Here is a 19,604-nt window from a genome sequence, read left to right on the forward strand (position 1 = left end):
GTTGAAGACGATCTAGTCTTCTTCGTCTGCGAAGAGGTCAGCTCCATTGACGACGATCTCTTATTGGCTCCAGAGTTCATCACTGGAACAGCGACCTGCCCCCGAAAAAACGCTCGGCAATTCACTGGAATTATGAACATCGGCAGCAGTAGTTAACACACGGTTATCGGCGCAATCACTCGATTTAGACATGACTTGTGAATACCTTCTTACCCAGTCCTTTGCACGTCTATGAATGGAAAAAAAAGAAGGTAGTTATTAAATTCAAAAGTGGTTAAATTCAGACAATGTTTACAGCAAGAGCTGAAAGAACATGAAGTAGTGCAATCAGGACATAATGAATGTGGGTCAGCCGCAGACAGCCGGTACCTACAACGAATACAAGTTTTCATCAAATGTAAACACGATAAAAGAACATGTCAAACAACATATTTAGATCAAATTTCAAACCATATGGTAGAATACAATCCTAAAAGCCGTATACAGCAATAATTTTGATGTAAAGGTCCAAAATAGAAAAGGATATGTGCCGTATAGGGACCCAGCTGCTCTCACAACTGTCCTTGAGGGCGAAGAAAGAGAGAGTGACAAACATGGCTGGTCATGTGACCAAAAAGGGCGCCAAAGGAGGCAAGGGAGACTACTCGTGGGTGAGTGATGATTTTACGTCCGCTGTTTAGAAGGGAACTTCAAGAGATTTCAAGTGTTCCACTATCATTCGCAAGAAGAAGGAGACAAGCATTTAGCATGAGTCAGGATTAATTGCTATCGGAGACTCAACAATTGCAATCCATCGATAGTTTGATGCATCGTTACAGCCCTAATATTTATACACCATGTTGATATTTATCTAAATAGTTACATATCCCTACCTTGTGCCTGACACATAGTCCCAGCTGCTGGAGGTCAGCATGTCGGAGATGGAGGTCATGGAGATGCTCTGTTTCCCAGCCTGGCTGTACAGGTCACCCACCAGGCCCCCAAGGTCATAGACGCGACGGAGGCGGTTCACTGTTCCCAAACATGTGTGGTTACAGATCCACTCGAGGCAGTACGCTGTCTTCTCGTACGAGTCAGTCTGGAGAGTGAGTGAGTGAGTGAGAACTTGAACAGGATCACAGGACTTAGATACATTAGCCAATGTTTAACAACATTTAACTTATCTTCTGTGCAATTTATATGTCTTTATTAAGGGTAATCGATAGGCATGAAACTGAGGGTTGTACACGGTACAATAATAAACACGAATATGGTGCTCATAGGGTCATTTTTGTAATGTGTACAAGACTAAGAAAACAAGCATTGTCACTAAGGTGACATAATCCCCCCGCCGCAAATGATCAAATCAAACTTAAAAAGTAATGAAAGTATAAATGAAGTTAATTGTCAACAAAAACATGACCAGTCAACCTCTCGATATCTTCTCTTTAGTTGTTTAAACACGCAAATATTTTCAAGACTGACTTTGACCTTGACATGAATGTCTTAGTGTATGAAATATGCAAAAATGGTACTAAAGAAATTGCTTATTGAAAAACATTCAAGGGAAGTCTTGAAAGTCTATGAAGAAAATCCAGTGAATTCAGGTTAACATGCTGAAATCTTCAAAGTGTCGCAGTGACCTTGAAAATTATGTGAAGGTCACCAAAATTCACTGGACCCTGCGCCTTCATTAGATGAAGATTGGTGTCAAATATGAAAAAGATCCAGTGAATGTTTTTAGCAATATCTTGCTGACTATCTTAACATGCAATTTAACATGCCGAAATCTTCAAAGTGTCTTTGTGACCTTGAAAATTAGATGAAGGTCACCAAAATCGACTGGGCCTTGCACTTTCCCTAGATGAAGCTTGGAGTCAAATATGAAGAAAGTCCATTGAATGGTTCTTGAGATATCTCGCTGACCATCTTAACATGCAGGTTAACATACTGAAATCTTCAAAGTGTCGCTGTGACCTTGAAAATGAAGGTCACCAAAATCGACTGGGCCCTGCGCCTTCCCTATATAAAGCTTGGTGTTGAATATGAAGAAAATCTAGTCAGCGGTTTTTGAGATATCTCGCTGACAAGAGTAAAACATTAAAGTCCCCGTGTGACTTTGAAATGAAGGTCAAGGTCACCAAACCTGACTGGGAGCTTTCTTATACTGTGATGAACCTAGCTACCAAATATGAAGAATCTTGTCAACAGTTCTTAAGATATTCTAATTCGTACGTACGTACAGACGGATGGAGCCTAATACTATATCCCCTGCTTCACACTCAACGCGCGGTGAGGATCATTAAAACTAAGTCAGGAAATCTTGTAGAGAAATCAGCAATTGGTCATTTGTTATGATCACCTAAAATAAATTACCAGGTCCCAGATATTGTTCAAATTTAGAATTTTGAAAACTCCTACTATTAAAATACCTCCTACTAACAACAGTAACACAAAATTCAAATTTTGAAAAAAAAGACAAGCCTTTTTTCAGTCAAAAAACAATCCCGTGATTGATATTGTACAAAATATTACATCAATAGGTTACAGAGCATAACACGCATGTAAGAATACCCCCAACACTCACTGATGATGTTGGGGTCCTCTCCCTGCTTGTATCTTCACCGGAACAGATTTTCTGACCATCTAACATGCTTTTATCTATGTTATTTTTTATAAGGACTTACAAGAGTGAGTGAGTGAGTTTAGTTTTACACCGCACTCAGCAATATTCCAGCCATATCACGGTCTGTAAATAATCGGGTCTGGACCAGACAATCCAGTGATCAACAGCATGAGCATCGATCCGCGAAATTGGACTCACCAGACAGTACACAGGTGGGTAGTCTGGTTTTTCACCACTTGGGTTGATGAAGTTCTCAAGTTGTATCCACAGACCTCGGTAGTTTTCATCCGACAATTCAAAATTCTCCACAGGTATCTGATGGGTTTCGTCACCTGAAAAACATCACTGGAGATATCAGGGCTTCACTCAACAAACTCTACTTACTGAGTGAGTGAGTTTGGTTTTCCAGCAATATCTATCACCACTAGGGTACTCTGACGATCGAATGCTTTAACCACTAGGGTACTTCAAAACCAGGTCATCCCTGGTCACGGTGAACAAAACTCTATATCACTTTCGCCAGCTGATATTGGTATTACGCCACTTTTAGCAAGTTGCAACTTGACACCAGACAAAACCAGGTTATCCCCGGTCACGAGAACTGGGCTAGTGTTGTGCTAGTCTACTGACAGTATCCCATCAATTAATGAAGTATTGCTGCAAAATATTATAGAAACGTGCACACCATCTTGAAGTAAAAGGTTTGGTGTCAAGCCAAAGAAAGCAAAACAAATTATAAGGTGTAGTAATATAAAAAAGCTTAGGAGGTGCTGAGCATATTGAAAGGTCAGCTTTGTGATGACAAGTATGAATCAGACACAATCTTTTAAAATTGTTGACATTAGTTTAGAGAATTTGTTGAAATCTCACAACTGATAATTGCTTCATTACCAACGACAATCATCGAACAAAATTGGTAAGCGTTATTTTTCAGATTATCTTATTCAGATTGTTCTTGGAGATAAGTATAACATGATGTAACTTGCTACTTTTAAAGTGATGACTAATATGTCATGAACATGAACAACCTGGAGTCTTCAAGAAATATTCAGTCATGACTTTTCAGTTAGTGAGTGAGTTTTCCAAGAATTAATCATGTTTTCAGGCCGAAAACTTCGAAAATATGTTCCATCATCAAGTGTTTCAAAGACTAAAACAGTAGGAAATGTGATCGATTGCCAGGTCGTTTGGTGACTGTGACCAATCTTTGATTATTTCAATTAATCAGTACACCACTATCTGACATGCACTTTTTTGATGTAGACATAAATGTCAGGTGCATAATTATTACCAAGTTGTGCTTCTAAATTTGTTATATAGCTCAATCAAGTCCTCCAATTCCATAACAAGTGTACGTGGGAATCTTTAATTTGGGAAGTTTTACTGACAATTGTGACAGAGTTGCAGCCTAATAATCGCCGGTAAGCAGTTTGGGATATATTGCAACAGATATTCAGATTCAGAGATAATCCAGGCATCCAAGACCAGACTAAACCAGACATAATCAAGACAATTAGTGGTTGATGGGATCCATGTCGTTTGGTACGCTTGCTTGGTTTTGAGGGGTAAAAACTCTTTGGAAGCCAGACTCAGAAATATTCCAGCTATATGACCTATATGGCCTTTCAAGAATTGATTCCGGAGCAGACAATCCTGTGACTGATATGCCTCCCACCTCCACCATCTCGCCACTTACAACCATTATGGATTAATGGGGACCTGTTTGATATCAGGATCTTAACAGATTTCTGAATTTCAATACGTACTGTTTGTCATACAGGTGTATCGGTAGCCTGTCGGTATCCGCCCTGGAAAAGAAATTCACACTGAAAATACTTATGATGGGAGCTAGAATACAACTTAACTTACGATCGTGTTGACTGGTGAGTGAGTGAGTTTAGTTTTATGCCGCACTCAGCAATATTCCAGCTATATTGCGGCGGTCTGTAAATAATTGAGTCTGGGCCAGACAATCTAGTGATCAACAGCATGAGCATTGATCTGCACAACTGGGATACGATGACATGTCTCAACCAAGTCAGCGAGCCTGACCACCCGATCCCGTTAGTCGCCTCTTACGACAAGCATGGGTTACTGAAGATCAATATTCTAACCCGGACCTTCACGGTCCCTGTTGACTGGAATAATTACATATGTCATGCTGGAAGATCTGTTCAACAAGAGCTGCAACGAATACATTTATAGAGCAAACCCTGAAATTAAAATGACACTAAATTTCTCTTCGTAAATCTTTCAGATACTATATTTTTCTGATCACTGCATCAGAATTCATCTCGTAACATGTATGTTTTTGACTGAATCACCAGTAGATTGCGGGCAAACGTGTGTACGTGTGTGCTATTTCCGGCTCTGTATACAAGACAAATACACACGGTAATCTTAGTCCCTGCATATAATACAATGCCTAGCAAAAAACTATTAGAACTAGATGAGTCAAGTGGAAAAACTCTTAATATAAGTGTACATATTTGACTCAAGAGAAGACAAATATTGAATTAAATTCATGAAGAGTGAGTGAGTATGTTTTTATGCTGCCTTTAGCTTTTTTCAGCAATATCATGGCAGGGAACACCAGAAATGGGCTTCACACATTGTACCCATGTGGGGAATCAAACCTGGCTGTTCAGCATGATGTTCTGATGCTACAACCATACGGCTATCCCTCTGCCCCGAAGTCATGAAGAGTTAGGGTTAGATTGTCTTAGTAAAGCCAACTGAAAATTGTCTCAGCAACACTTGGTGCTTTTCCATTAAGCTTATTAAGCCTTAAGGCAAACTCATAACAGAATCAGTATATGATCGAAAGGGAGACAACTCTGGAGACACTCATCAAAAAGCAGCTTGCATACAAACGAGAAGTTCATTATCTGGCCACTGTAAAGATCTAAAATAAATGATCAAAGCTTCCATTAAAATCATATTGACATCAGATTTGTGAAATTGGTTTACCAGGTTCAATAAACCGATGTAACTTCTTTGTGATCCCCTTCTGGAGATTGTACTCGATGACAGCAATCTCACAGGGGAGATAATCCCCATCTTCTGTCCGACAAAGTACCTGGAAGTTGATAAAGTAGAAGTACTCCTCCATGACATCTGCAAAAAAACAAAGTGAAGGTCAAATGGGGTTTTGCATCTCGTTCAAGTTATTGGTACTTATAAAGTAACATGTCCACATCTGACCCGTGAAGATCTGGGATAGAATTGATCTTCTGTAACCCATGCTTGTTGTAAGAGGCGATTAACAGGATCGGGTGTTCAAGCTCGCTGACTTGGTTGACACGTGTCAGCGTATCCCAATTGCGTAGATTGATGCTCATGACGTCAATCAGTGGATTGTTTGGTACAGACTTTATTCCTTCAGAGGCCCAGATAAGCTGCGTATCCGGGTAAAATGCGCATAGAAAATTTCCAATTACGCGTTGAAAAATAATTGTTGCGTACCAATAACGCATTTAATATGTTAGATATGCAAAAAGTTTAAAACAAATGTGTACGGAATATATTTATAAAAATCGCTTGCGTAATGAAAAAGACATCGATTGCTATCAAGTTGTACTGTTAGTATAGGACAAGTGTTGTACTGTCAGTAGAGGATGAGTGATTTTTTTATGAAATCATTTCCAATATATTTAAGTTGGTTTTGATTAGGTATGACAAAAGGCAGAACATACCTGCTTAGTAAACTTACTCAATGACATAATATTTAGGTGAGTAAAATGACTGAAATACTCACATATTTGAAAACAGTGGGTAACGGAAAATGAAATACCCACTCAACAGTCATAATACCCACTCCAAAACAATACAGTGGGTACAGTACCCACACAAGCTAAATCTTATCTGGAGCTCTGTTACGAACAGCTGTCATATAAGAAAATAAGAAAGATTATGGATAACAACTTCTTTATTATATATGATCAGAGGTACAGATAAGCTGCGTATCTGCGTAAATTGTGCAAATATTTATGTGAAAACTCAATTCCTTTTAAGGCTATTGCGTACAATTACGCTTGAATTTTTGTAAATACTCAATAGATGTGATCTTACATGCGTACAGACAAAAATGTAAAAAAAAATCTTAGCTTGTGTACCGGGTGGATAGATAAAATAACTGAGGTATACTGAGAGGTTCTGTTTCAGGACTTGAACTTGGCAACTTACAGTCTTTCTTATCGTTTCTCATATTACAGATCAAATATAAATAACACACACTAACATTTAACATTATATTTTTACAATTAATGGATTATGACAAAATACCCAATTGAGTTTGAGTGAGGTGAGTACACTTTATTTGGTTACTCAAAGGAAAATTAGGATACCCAATTGAGATGAGCACAAGGGAGTACATAACTCAATGACCCAAAACGTTATCTGTAGCTCTGTATGATGCGACATTTCGGTATGGATTCGTATACCGTTGTCAAGCACTCTTGCTTTGACAACGGTATACGAATCCATACCGAAACGTCGCATCATATATAATAAAGAAGTTGTTATGCATAAACTTTCTTATTAGTCACCAACTTCTAAATGCCAATCAAACAGATCAGCTGTCATATAGCTGGAATATTGCTGTGCGGCATTAAACAACAAAGAATTAAAGGAGGGGAGCACCCCCAGCCCATTCCACCCAGCAAATCACATGTCACCAACCCATCTATACCCAGACCTCCAAGCAATCTACCAATTGCCTTCCACTTCATTAGAGAACAAACGGACAAACAAACAAACAAAACATAACTGTACTTCTGTATTGCTCCCCATACAAGTCTGAAACTAATGTCATTTCATTGTGCTTGCTCACTCCTTTAACATGGATACCTCTCTCAGACATATTATAGCCAGAGGTACAGATAAGCTGCGTATCTGCGTAAATTACGCAAATATTTATGTGAATACTCAATTTCTATTAAGTCTATTGTGTACAAGTATGCTTGAATTTTTGTAAATACTCAATAAATGTGATCTTACATGCGTACACACAAAAAATGTCAAATCTTAGCTTGCTTACTGGTGGTTAGATAAAATAACTGAGGTATACTGAGAGGTTCTATTTCAGGAAATGAACTTGACAACTTACAGTTTCTCATAATACAGAAAAATATAAATAACAAACACTAACATTTAAACTTTATAATATTTCTAAAATTAATGGAAAATGGCAAAATACCTAACTGAGTTTGTGTGAGGAGAGTACAATTTATTTGGTTACTCAAAGGAAAATTAGGATACCCAATTGAGATGAACACAAGCGAGTACATAACTCAATGACCCAAAACGTTATCTGTAGCTTTGTATAGCGGCTCCAACTGGAACTGTCCTTCTATCCAGTTACCCATTTAGTGCCGCATGAAGGCAAGGTAACAACAAACACCATTTTGGACTGACTGACTGACTGACTGAGTTTGGTTTTACGCCGCTTTTAGCAATATTCCAGCAACATCACGGCGGGGAACACCAGAGATGGGCTTCACACATTGTGCCCACGTGGGGATTCAAACCCGGGTCTTTGGCGTGACGAGCCAACGCTTTAACCATTAGGCTACCCCACTGCCCCCCCATTTTGGAATGACACGATGGAAGATTGAACCACTGACTGGCTCTTTTCAAATGGATGTGAAGGAGTATTTAATTTCACGCTTGTTTTTAATTTGCTGAATTAATTCACATTTGACACAACGATACTTGTTTTTGTTTTTTGTAAATAAATGCAAAGATGAGTCAAAAGTGTGGTCAGGCAACTTTCAACACAGACAGGCAACATTTATTGGTCACCTGCCTAACTGTCTGGTTGAGTTTGAAAATTATTTCGATCACTGAGGCAGATGCTCTATCAGCTACACCACACAAAGGTCCCAGTCACTGGTTCCCCTTTTCAATTTAGTTGCCCTTCACAGCAACATCTTTAAGCCCCTTTTGGAAAGACAAGATGGAAGATTGAACCACTGACTACACCACATGACGGACTAAGTCACTGATCCCAATAATCCGAAACAATTTAACTGCTCTTTACATAAAGCAATGGCGATCCTGGCACTCAGGCTTACCCTTAGTCTTCCAAGAGGCGACCACCTCATCTCTTCCCTTCTTTATTCTCTTGCTCTCCTCCAACTTCGGGTCCTTCCGATGCTGAAACAGTTTTTTTAAAATTAACGGAGGTCCTGGGATTATAGAAACTTGTTACTATACTATTTGAATCTAGTGAGTTAGTGAGTATGGTTTTACGCCGCTTTTGGCAATATTCCAGCAATATCATGGCAGGGGACACCAGAAACGGGCTTCACATATTGTACTCGTGGGGAATCGACAGGACGACGGAAACGCTTGAACCACTACGCTACCCCAAGAAATCTAGAGACAACACAGATATCCAAATATAAACATGATGGCAAGAACTAAATGGGGGTTCCCAAAACCCTGAAATATTTCTGATAGATCATTTGAAACAACATTGCAATTATCACAAGGACTTTCAAGCTCTATTTCAGAACACTGATAACAAAATCTTTTTTAAATATACAAATTTTATTTTGAATCAGAATTTGTTTGTTTGTTGCTTAAAACCATTCTCAGTAAGATTCCAGCTGTATATGTTCAGTTGGTTACAGACTGCCATCACATAGCAGGGGTGGAAATAACCCATTGCCCGACGTCCGAGTCCAGTGTTTTTTTCTGTCGGGCAAGCAAATTTGTATATCACTGTACCGGTGTCGAGTTGACATTCCAATGTTAATTATGTTGTTTATTTAAAAAAACACCAAGAAAATCGGCCGGTATAGCGGAAAACTTATCAGGGCAAGTGACTTTACATGTGCCACTGTACCGGAGTACACTAGCAATTTTAAAGTTATTTCCACCTCTGCATATAGTCCGTTTGTCTCAAAATTGGACCGATGAATTGTTTTGATTATGATCAGCGTTTCATTGAGTATTTCATGTTTATTAGTTTTCGAGTTAGATTGCAATTCATCGGTCCGCTTTTGAGCCAAACGGACTATGGCTAGAATATTGCTGAGTTTGACAACAAATAAACAAATCTTGAACATGTAAAATTTCATTCTACAATATGACTGTCAAATTGTGCTGTAATTGTACTTACTGCAATGATGTTGCCCACATTGTCCATTCTGTACTGGTCCCCGACCGTTCCTCTCATCTTGGCCTTGTACTGCTTGGCCATCTGTTCATATCTCTCTTTCTCCTCCTTGGGGAGAACCTGTAACAGTCAGGTAGGAAAGTTGAGGTGAGGTGAGGTGAGGTGAAATTGGATTTAACGTCGTGCTTGAGAATATTTCGCTCCTGACGACATGCATGCGTGTGTGTATGTGCGGCTGCTTGTACTAGCCCAGAATTAAGGTGGTTTCGTTGAGCTAGCTCACTGAGATACCATGCCGCAGTTAAGCATGGATACCCCACTCAGACACATTATACCGACTCCAAGCCGACCAGTCCTTGTTGTACCCATTAATGCCGAGCACCAGGCAGGGACCAACAAGTACCATATTTTAACGTCTTTTGGTATGACGCTGTCAGGGATCCAACCCCGGGACCTTCCGCTCTCCAGGCGGACGCTCTAACCACTGCACCATGGAGGCGGTCAGGGGCATACTGTATAACACTTTGGGCAGTACAGACAAGGACTAGAGATGAGGTGAAATGGGGTTTAACATGGTACTTAAGAATATTTTGCTCATAGGATGCCATGCATGCATGTGTATGTGCAGGTGCTTGTACAAGCCCAGAATTAAGGTAGTTTTGTAGAGCTAGCTCACTGAGATACCATGCCGCAATGAAGCATGAATACTCCACTCAGACACATTATACTGACTCCAAGCCGACCAGTCCTTGTGTACCCATTAATGCGGAGCGCCAGGCAGTACCAACAAGTACCATATTTTAATGTTTCTTGGTATGATGCGGTCGGGGATCGAACCCGCAACCTTCTTCACCCCGGGCGGACACTCTAACCGCTACACCACAGAGGCGGTTGACAAGGACTAGAACTGATCGTCCATTTTGAGGTTAGGTTAAGCGTGATTAATGTTGTGTTCAATGTCATTGCACTCATCTTGTAACTTGAGTGAGTGAGTGAGACAGAAAAGAGTGAGAGGGAATGAAAGCAAGAGAGAGAGGGAAGAGAGAGAGACAAAGAAGGCAAGAGGGAGTTGAAACCGGTCTACTGTACTCTTATCATCAGGTGACATGACACATTTTGAAACATAACAAACTTTATATGATACAGAGGTAGAGAAAAGCTGCATATCTGCGTAAATTACACAAATATTTATGTGAAACTCAATTCCTACTGAGTCTGTTGCTTACAAGTATGCTTGAATTTTTGTAAACATTGAATAAAGTTGATCTTACATGCGTACAAACAAAAATAGAAAACATAACTGAGGTATATTGAGAGGTTCAATTTTCAGCACCTGAACTTGAGTCTTTCTTATCGTTTCTTATATTACAGATCTATATGAATAACAAACACATAACCAACATTTAAAATTTAATATATTTTTAAAATTAATGGAAACTGGCAAAATACCCAATTGAGTTTGACGGAGGTGGGTACAATTTAATTGGTTACTCAACGGAAAATTAGGGAACCTAATTGAGATGAACACAATCAAGTCAATAGATAGATACAACTCAAGTCAATACATACATACATACATACATACATACATATACATAACATTTGTATACAGCATACGATATCCAGCTCAGCTGCTCAAAGCGCTTTGTTTTTCCCTACATCACTGGATGTCAATCTCAACGCACATTGTATTATTAATCTTCAACTCCCTGATCACTGGATGTCAATTTCAACAGCACATTGTATTATTAATCTCAACTCCCTGGGGAGTATACAACTCTTGCAGCCACTAGGCGCACCGAGTTAGCGTGGCTTTTTCATCATTACGAGGTACCGATTCACAGCTGGGTGGATTAGGACACATAGTCACAGTACTTTGTTCAAGTTTACTGCACGATGCTGTACCCGCAACTAGGTGTTTGCACGTACTCATGTGGCCACCATCTGGTCATATACCAACGGATTCGTGGGTTCTTTTAAGTGCACAGGGTTGTGTACTGTACATTAGGGGTTGTGACAACACTGAAAGAGTCTGCACACAAAGCTGACATCAAGGTTTTTACACCCGGTCACAGGTGGGCTCGATCCTGTCACCACAAGCTCGCTGGATCACTAGCCTGGCGCTTTAGCCGGTTCACCTACCACGCCCATCAATGACCCAAGAAGTTATCTGCAGCTCTGTACAAATCAGATTCAGCTTCATAATTTACAAGTTAAACAGTCAAAGAACACCCAAGCAAGCAGATGGGGGAATGGGTGATGGGGTGATCTGTCCCACTGAACCTGTCCAACACCAGAAAATCAATAACACTGTTACGTACTGGCCACACCATCCAGGAAATCATCAACAATCCTTGACCTCAGAAGTTATTGAGTGAGTGAGTTTAGCTTTACGCCGCTTTTAGCAATATTCCAGCAATATCAAAATGGGCTTCACACATTGAACCCATGTGGGGAATCGAACCCGGGTCTTCGGCGTGACGAGCTAATGCCTTAACCACTAGACTAATCTGGTTACGCTCAATTATTGTCCCAGTTCATAAAAAGGGAGATGTAAACAACCCAGACAACTACAGAGGTATATCATTAATGAGTATTTTAGGTAAAGCTTTTACATCTATTCTAAATAATAGACTTACACTGTGGGCAAACATGCACGATAAAATTCCCAAATGTCAAGCAGGATTCAGGAAGTCTTATTCTACATCAGACCATATTTTCACCATATATGCAATTATTCAGAAATGTTTATCTCAACACAAATCTAAATTGTATGTCGCATTTGTTGATTTTAAAAAGGCGTTCGACTCAGTTGATCGTTCCAAACTATGGTTTTGTCTTAGAAATGCTGGCCTGGGAGGCAAAATGTACACCATGCTTACGTCATTGTATTCAAATATCAAATCATGTGTACGCAGTCAAGGTGGTTTATCTGATTTTTTTTATTGTCCAGTCGGTTTAAGACAAGGATGTATTATGAGCCCTATCCTGTTCTCTTTCTTCATAAACGAGTTATGTAATGATATTTCGCTGCAAGGTAAGCATGGTGTCCAGTTATTTCCCGACATTATTGAAATATTTATGTTACTTTTTGCAGACGATGTAATTCTAGTATCTACCTCAATTATTGGGTTACAAAACCAACTAAACATACTAGAAAGATATTCTTCAGAATGGTCGCTATCAGTAAATCTTGAAAAGACTAATATTGTTGTATTTAGAAAAGGTGGTCCCCTCTCTTCGAAGGAAAAGTGGTGTTTTAATTCTAAACCCGTTAATGTCGTAAATCATTATAAATACCTCGGTGTAAAGCTTTTTTTATCGCTGGTTAAACCAAGGCGTAGGTAATGTCAATGTTTTCCTGAACCAGTTTAGAGATCGCTGTATATGTATTTTTCAACAAGAATGGCACTCGAGGTTAGAAGAAAGCTCCCGTTTTGATTGTTACAGACAGTTTAAGTCCCTTTTAGAACCAGAAAGATATTTATCCCTCGTGACTACAAAGAATCTGAGACTGCTACTTGTAAAATTTAGATTGGGGCTATTAGATTTAAAAGTAAATGAAGGAAGAAGACTGTCTATTGATAGAAATTATAGATCATGTCCATTTTGTAAAAAAGGCATTGAAGACGAATTACATTTTCTTGTTGAATGTCCAGCCTATGATAAAATCCGTTCTGATTTTCTCCGTAACTGTATTACAATCAGAAGTAATAATGCAGCATTTTACAAAATTGTTTCCTCATGCGATGTCTCCATTTTAAAAAGATTATCACTGTATATCCATCATGCTATTATGTTAAGAAAACAATTGTTATCCTCCTAAATAAGAACCTTCTTTGTAACCGATGTATATGGGCCGGTGGCCTTACATACAAATAAACATATTTTGACTTTGACTACCCCACCGCCTGACTTCAGAAGTGTCAGTGTTCACTTGCATGTTCGAGCAATTAACAAATCGGTTTATTCAGGGTTCGAGACAAATATGTACCCTTTACAGTGACGCTGCAGTTCATGACCTACCGTGAATGGGAACTGTTACCCGAGGGTGTCGGGGTGTTATACCCTTTCTCCCTAGGCAATCTGTCTTTCCACTCTGGTTCTGGGGATGATGTAGCTAAGATGGATAGTCAAAGATAAGTCCGGTATGGTGTTCAAGTCCTGTTTATTTTGGAATGAATTCTCACACAAAGGTCCTCAGATATTGCCTAGCTTTCCTGGTCTACATGCAACACAGATTCACAAATCTCATGGAAGAACTTGTTGGTTTCTTGCACAACTCCTAAAGTTACAAGCTCATCTGAGCCATTCTCTCAATATACAGAGAAAACCTCTCAAGTCAACGGTGGGACCCAGAATCCCTTCTGTTCCCTCGGCATGTGAACAAAACTGTTTTCTGACAATTTTGGCTCCTCAACCCGAAATAATGTCCTACCTCATACAAAAATGACTCATATCCAATCTTAATAATTAGTTACTTTCATTAGTCCCTTTCGGAGACTTTATTTGGTACCATCAAATTCTTCCAGTCATAAAATGACATTGCTAGTTATCCTTAAGCCATCCATCAACCAAACGTTGACATATCTAACTAATATCTCAGACTGGTAGGCGCCAGAAGATACTTAATCAAATCATGTCACATCCTATGCGTGCCTCTTTATTGACAAACTGACCATCTGTATCCCAAATGTCCATCCACCCAATTGTGTAGAAACACCAGTTTGAACCTTTCACCCTCATTTATGTCAATTCAGAGAAATTGTTATTCCCCAAGAAAAGTGAATCAATAAGAGTTCGGTTAGCTTGGTCAATGCACTTTCCCAGTACATTCACCCTTCTTAACTTGACTTCAAATTTTCCTTAAATATTTATAAATTGTATATAATGTTTTCAACTCTAAATATCCTGGTTATACAACACACTCTTCAAGGTTAATATAGCACGTAGCAACACTAATAGCAGACATCCACAAGGTTTGGGGGGTGTTATATCCTTCTGCCTCAGCAAACTGGCCTGAAGACTCCTTGCCTACGAAGATGATGCAGCTCGAGATTGTATTCAATGATACATCTGCTCAACTGTTCAAGTCCTTTTATTTTTTAATATAACACTCATAACAGTTCTCAGATGTTCTCCTGTCTTTTCAGACTTTTACACAACACAGATTCACAGAATACCTCACAATACTTAACTCCGTTACTTCATCTAAAACCAATTTCTCAATATATAGAGAAGACAGCAGCAGGGCCCTGAATCGGGCACCACATTCCGGACAACTAACAACATAGTATTATGAAAGTTTTGGCTCCTCCCACTGAAATATTGTCCTATGTCAGACAAAAATGAGCCATATCCCATCTTCATAATGAAATTACTTCAAAGATTTATTTGGTACATTGTATCATCAAGATCTTGTGTCCCCCGCCGTGATGTTGCTGGAATTTTGCTTAAAGTGGTGTAAAACCATACTCACTCACTCACTCATCAAGAAAATACCTTTACTAGCGTGCCATGGTCATTGGTCGTATGAATAACCAAATATTACATCATGATCTTCCTAAAATAACTTGGTTAACTAGCTAAGGTCACTGGCCAAACAAATATCCAAACATTAACCAGGGCTCCAGATAAGGGCTGTATCGGCGTATGTACGGATAAAAAATATGCACGATACGGTAGGAAATAATTTGGAAAACGTAGCAGATACGCATGACGACAATGGTCCTAGAATCATTTACAGACGTATTTATTTGAAAAAGTATTGTTTTATTGTTTATTGACCTGTTTACACAAGACTAGCAATGTTGTGGTGCATATATGACACGAAACACAGGGTTACTGATACGCCATTAGATTCCATTCAGTACTCTTTAGATTTTCCAGTACTCCTATATTGAAAAAGTAAGGAGTACGTACTCCTGATGTTGAAAAATTATCTCCGAGCCCTGATTAACTGAGACTGTAGGCGCCATAAGACTCTTAATCAGACTCAATCAGATCAATGCAATCCAGCAACAAGTCCCTTTATTGATTACCCATCTCGAGTCAAAACTGACTACGAATTCCCAAGCTCCATTTCCTTATTGGTGTACTTTGCAAGGACCAGTCTTTTCACTTCCTTTATCTCCACTCATAGATATTGTCACTCACGAGAGAAATCAGTGAATAAGATCTGTCCCTCGAGTGAAGGAACCTTTACATTCACCTTTCTTAAATCAATTTCAGATTTTACCCTAAATGTTTATCAAATTTGTTGGTTGTTGTTTAATGCTACACTCAGCAATATTCCAGCTATATGGCGACAGTCGGTAAATAATCAAATATGAACAGACAATCAGGTGATTGATAGCATGTGTCACCAAAGTCGATATGTCACCCGATCCCGTTAGTCGCCTCTTATGACAAGCATGGGTTTTGGGGGGGGTTTTAATTGTTTTTTTTATTGTTTTTTTTTATTGGTTCCCAAGATTACAATATTGCAGATATACCAAGCCGTGATATGTACGGCTTAAAGTAATATGGCTACATGATATACAGGTGAGATATTTTTGCATTAATATATTTATAAACATGCATAATTCATTAAATAGATAATGTACAGATAATGTCAGGTAGAAGTCAATACAGTTTGAGTCATCTAAGTACTGGGGAGAAAAGGCTCCATTTATGATGGAAATTATTTATTTTATTATTTTTTGCTGATATATGTTTTTCCACAAAAAATATTTCTTTTAGAGTTTTAATATAGAAAGTTAGATTTGGAAGCATATTTTTAATACAGCATAAGTGAATATGTCTCTTTGCAGCAATGATGATGTGATTTAGTAATCTATTTTCATGTTGAGTACCAAACCAAATCATGTTTTTTGATAATTTCAATGGATGTGGATAATAATTGTTAAGCCAAATTTGTAGGTTTATCCAAAATGTTTGAGTCTCCTGACATTCCCAAAAGCATGGGTTACTGAAGATCAATTCTAACCCTGACCTTCACGGGTCTGAAAACAACAAACATCCTATACAGATTAGTCATGACACTGAGTCAAGACACTTAACAATAAAAACATTTGAGTCACATGTTCAAATTCCATTTAAAATAATAACAACAACAACAACAAACTAAACACTATTTTATTCTGTAATTTTCTAATTATTATTTTTTAGGCCCTTTTGACTTTTGATTTCAGTCCATTTGACTTTTGTCCTTTGCCCATTTGATTACAACCCGTGTAATTCCTTGCTTCCATTATTATTATGACTATTATAAATATAATTATTAAGACTATTAACTTCTTGGTGTGCTAATAACAAGTACTGTAACTAGTCACAGTGGCTTAAGCAAACATTCACCATGTTCAAAGACAATATTTCAGATCAACCAGATATCACAAGGAAAAACTAGTCATTTGAATCATTCTAAATACAGAATGTGGAACTGGCGTGTGTTGTCTTGAAGAAACTTGACAGGTCAAACTTACTTGCCAGCGTGGATGAGCCAGTGGAACTACGTCGGCCATTCCGTTCGTAATTCGACCCTCCCGCCGTAATTGTGGCTCCATTTCTTTCATGAAGAAATAGAAAGCGTTGTAGGCCTGCTTCTTCTTCGGCATTTTGCAGTGTATGTTTTCGTTTTGATTAAACTTTCAAAGTTGTGTGACACATTTAGCTTCCAGTAAAGAAACACACTGCTTTTCCTGGTTTCTCTGTAATGGTGGGTAGAGTGACCTCCCTTGGAAAACTGGGCTTCGTCTTTGAAGAGACGGTGTGAAATAGCGACGACCTACACTTCCTGGAAGGGGCCTTTTTAGCTGGGCTCCGTCTCTGTTCATCCCGAGAAAAACAATCGGAAACTATTGAGCCATTCGCATCTTACCCCCTTAACTTGAGTGTAACTGACAGGGAAATGCGCGCATTGTCAATTTGATGTTCAAATAACTGTTGTAATGTTGTGATGTAAGCAGAATATGAAATGAATAATTTCTTTCTGGACGTTTTATTCTGGGACAGCATTGACAAGGCATTTATATACATGACCTGGATTAACCAATCAGCATCGCGTAACACATTTTGGTGATGTTCAACTGTCGCTTATCTATCATCAAACGTTATAAAATATAACCATGATTGAAAGTAGTGATTAGGATGTAGTTGTGTGGCATTTCACCAAGAAGGTGAATTAACACGATATCAAGAAGACACCCCTCTTCATATAAGCGAAAAACGTTAACACATTTTGCCCTACTGTTAGTACCAGTTACAAACAAACGCAAAATCAAGTCACCAGAAAAAATCGGGAGTTTATTAATATGGTATAAACAAAACTAACAAACAACTACTAACAACAACATGCATAAAATACTTTACTAACAACAACATGCATAAAATATGTTACTAACAACAACATGCATAATATACTTTACTAACAACAACATGCATAAAATACTTAACTAACAACAACATGCATAAAATATTTAACTAACAACGTGCATGAAATACTTTACTAACAATAACATGCATAAAATACTTTACTAAAAACAAGCATAATGTTTTTTACTAACAACATGCATAAAATATTTTACTAACAACAACATGCATAAAATATTTTACTAGCAACAACATGCGTAAAGTATTTTGCTAACAACAACATGCATTAAATACTTAACTAACAACAACATGCATGAAATATTTTACTAACAACAACATGCATAAAATATATTGCTAACAACAACATGCATACACATTTTACTAACAACAACATGCATAAAATATTTTACTAACAACAACATGCATGAAATATTTTACTAACAACATGTATAAGATATTTTACTAGCAACAACATGCATAAAATATTTTACTAACAACAACATGCATTAAATACTTTACTAACAACATGTATAAGATATTTTACTAGCAACAACATGCATAAAATACTTAACTAACAACAACATGCATGAAATACTTAACTAACAACAACATGCATAAACATTTTACTAACAACAACATGCATAAATATTTTACTAACAAAAACATGCATAAAATATTTTACTAGCAACAACATGCGTAAAATATTTTGCTAACAACAACATGCATTAAATACTTAACTAACAACAACATACATGAAATATTTTACTAGCAACAACATGTGTAAAATATTTTGCTAACAACATGCATTAAATACTAAACTAACAACAACATGCATGAAATATTTTACTAACAACAACATGCATTAAATACTTAACTAACAACAACATGCATGAAATATTTTACTAGCAACAACATGCGTAAACTATTTTGCTAGCAACAACATGCATTAAATACTTAACTAACAACAACATGCATGAAATATTTTACTAATAGCAACATGCATAAATATTTTACTAACAACAACATGCATAAAATAGTTTACTATCAACAACATGCATGAAATATTTTACTAACAACTGCATTAAATACTTTACTAACAACATGCATAAAATATTTTACTAACAACAACATGCATAAAATAGTTTACTAACAACAACATGCATAAAATATTTTACTAACAACAACATGCATGAAATATTTTACTAAGAACATGCATAAATAGTTTGCTAACAATAACATGCATAAAATATTTTGCTAACAACAACATGCATACAATATTTTGCTAACAACAGCATGCATAAAATTGTTTACTCACAACAACATGCATAAAATATTTTACTAGCAACAACATGCATGAAATATTTTACTAACAACAACATGCCTAAACTATTTTACCAGCTACAACATGCATAAAATACTTTACTAACAACAACATGCATAAAATATTCGTACAGGACCATTCTCAAAAGTTATGAGAGACAAGTTGTTATAAAATAATGCCCAAGC

The 19,604-nt window shown here is 37.7% G+C and overlaps 1 protein-coding gene across 2 annotated transcripts in view; it reads right to left on the reverse strand.

The window, feature by feature from the left end:
* Positions 1–17,435, reverse strand: part of LOC124256802 (protein maelstrom homolog) — a 33,955-nt gene extending 16,520 nt beyond the window's left edge. For both annotated transcript variants that reach the window (XR_006893106.1, XM_046690760.1), the window contains exons 1-7: positions 17,213–17,435; positions 9,732–9,848; positions 8,680–8,761; positions 5,576–5,722; positions 4,372–4,413; positions 2,804–2,937; positions 873–1,078 (exon numbers count right to left, since the gene is read on the reverse strand). Coding sequence is in view for 1 of the 2 variants with exons in the window: in XM_046690760.1 (XP_046546716.1) it covers positions 873–1,078; positions 2,804–2,937; positions 4,372–4,413; positions 5,576–5,722; positions 8,680–8,761; positions 9,732–9,848; positions 17,213–17,344 (860 nt within the window). In the remaining variant the exon portion in view is untranslated. The remainder of the gene's footprint in view (positions 1–872; positions 1,079–2,803; positions 2,938–4,371; positions 4,414–5,575; positions 5,723–8,679; positions 8,762–9,731; positions 9,849–17,212) is intronic.
* Positions 17,436–19,604: the final 2,169 nt, after the last annotated feature.

The sequence above is a fragment of the Haliotis rubra genome, unplaced genomic scaffold (assembly GCF_003918875.1).
Source record: "Haliotis rubra isolate DU_JTF1 unplaced genomic scaffold, ASM391887v1 Scf64, whole genome shotgun sequence".
Taxonomy (NCBI): Eukaryota; Metazoa; Mollusca; class Gastropoda; order Lepetellida; family Haliotidae; genus Haliotis; species Haliotis rubra.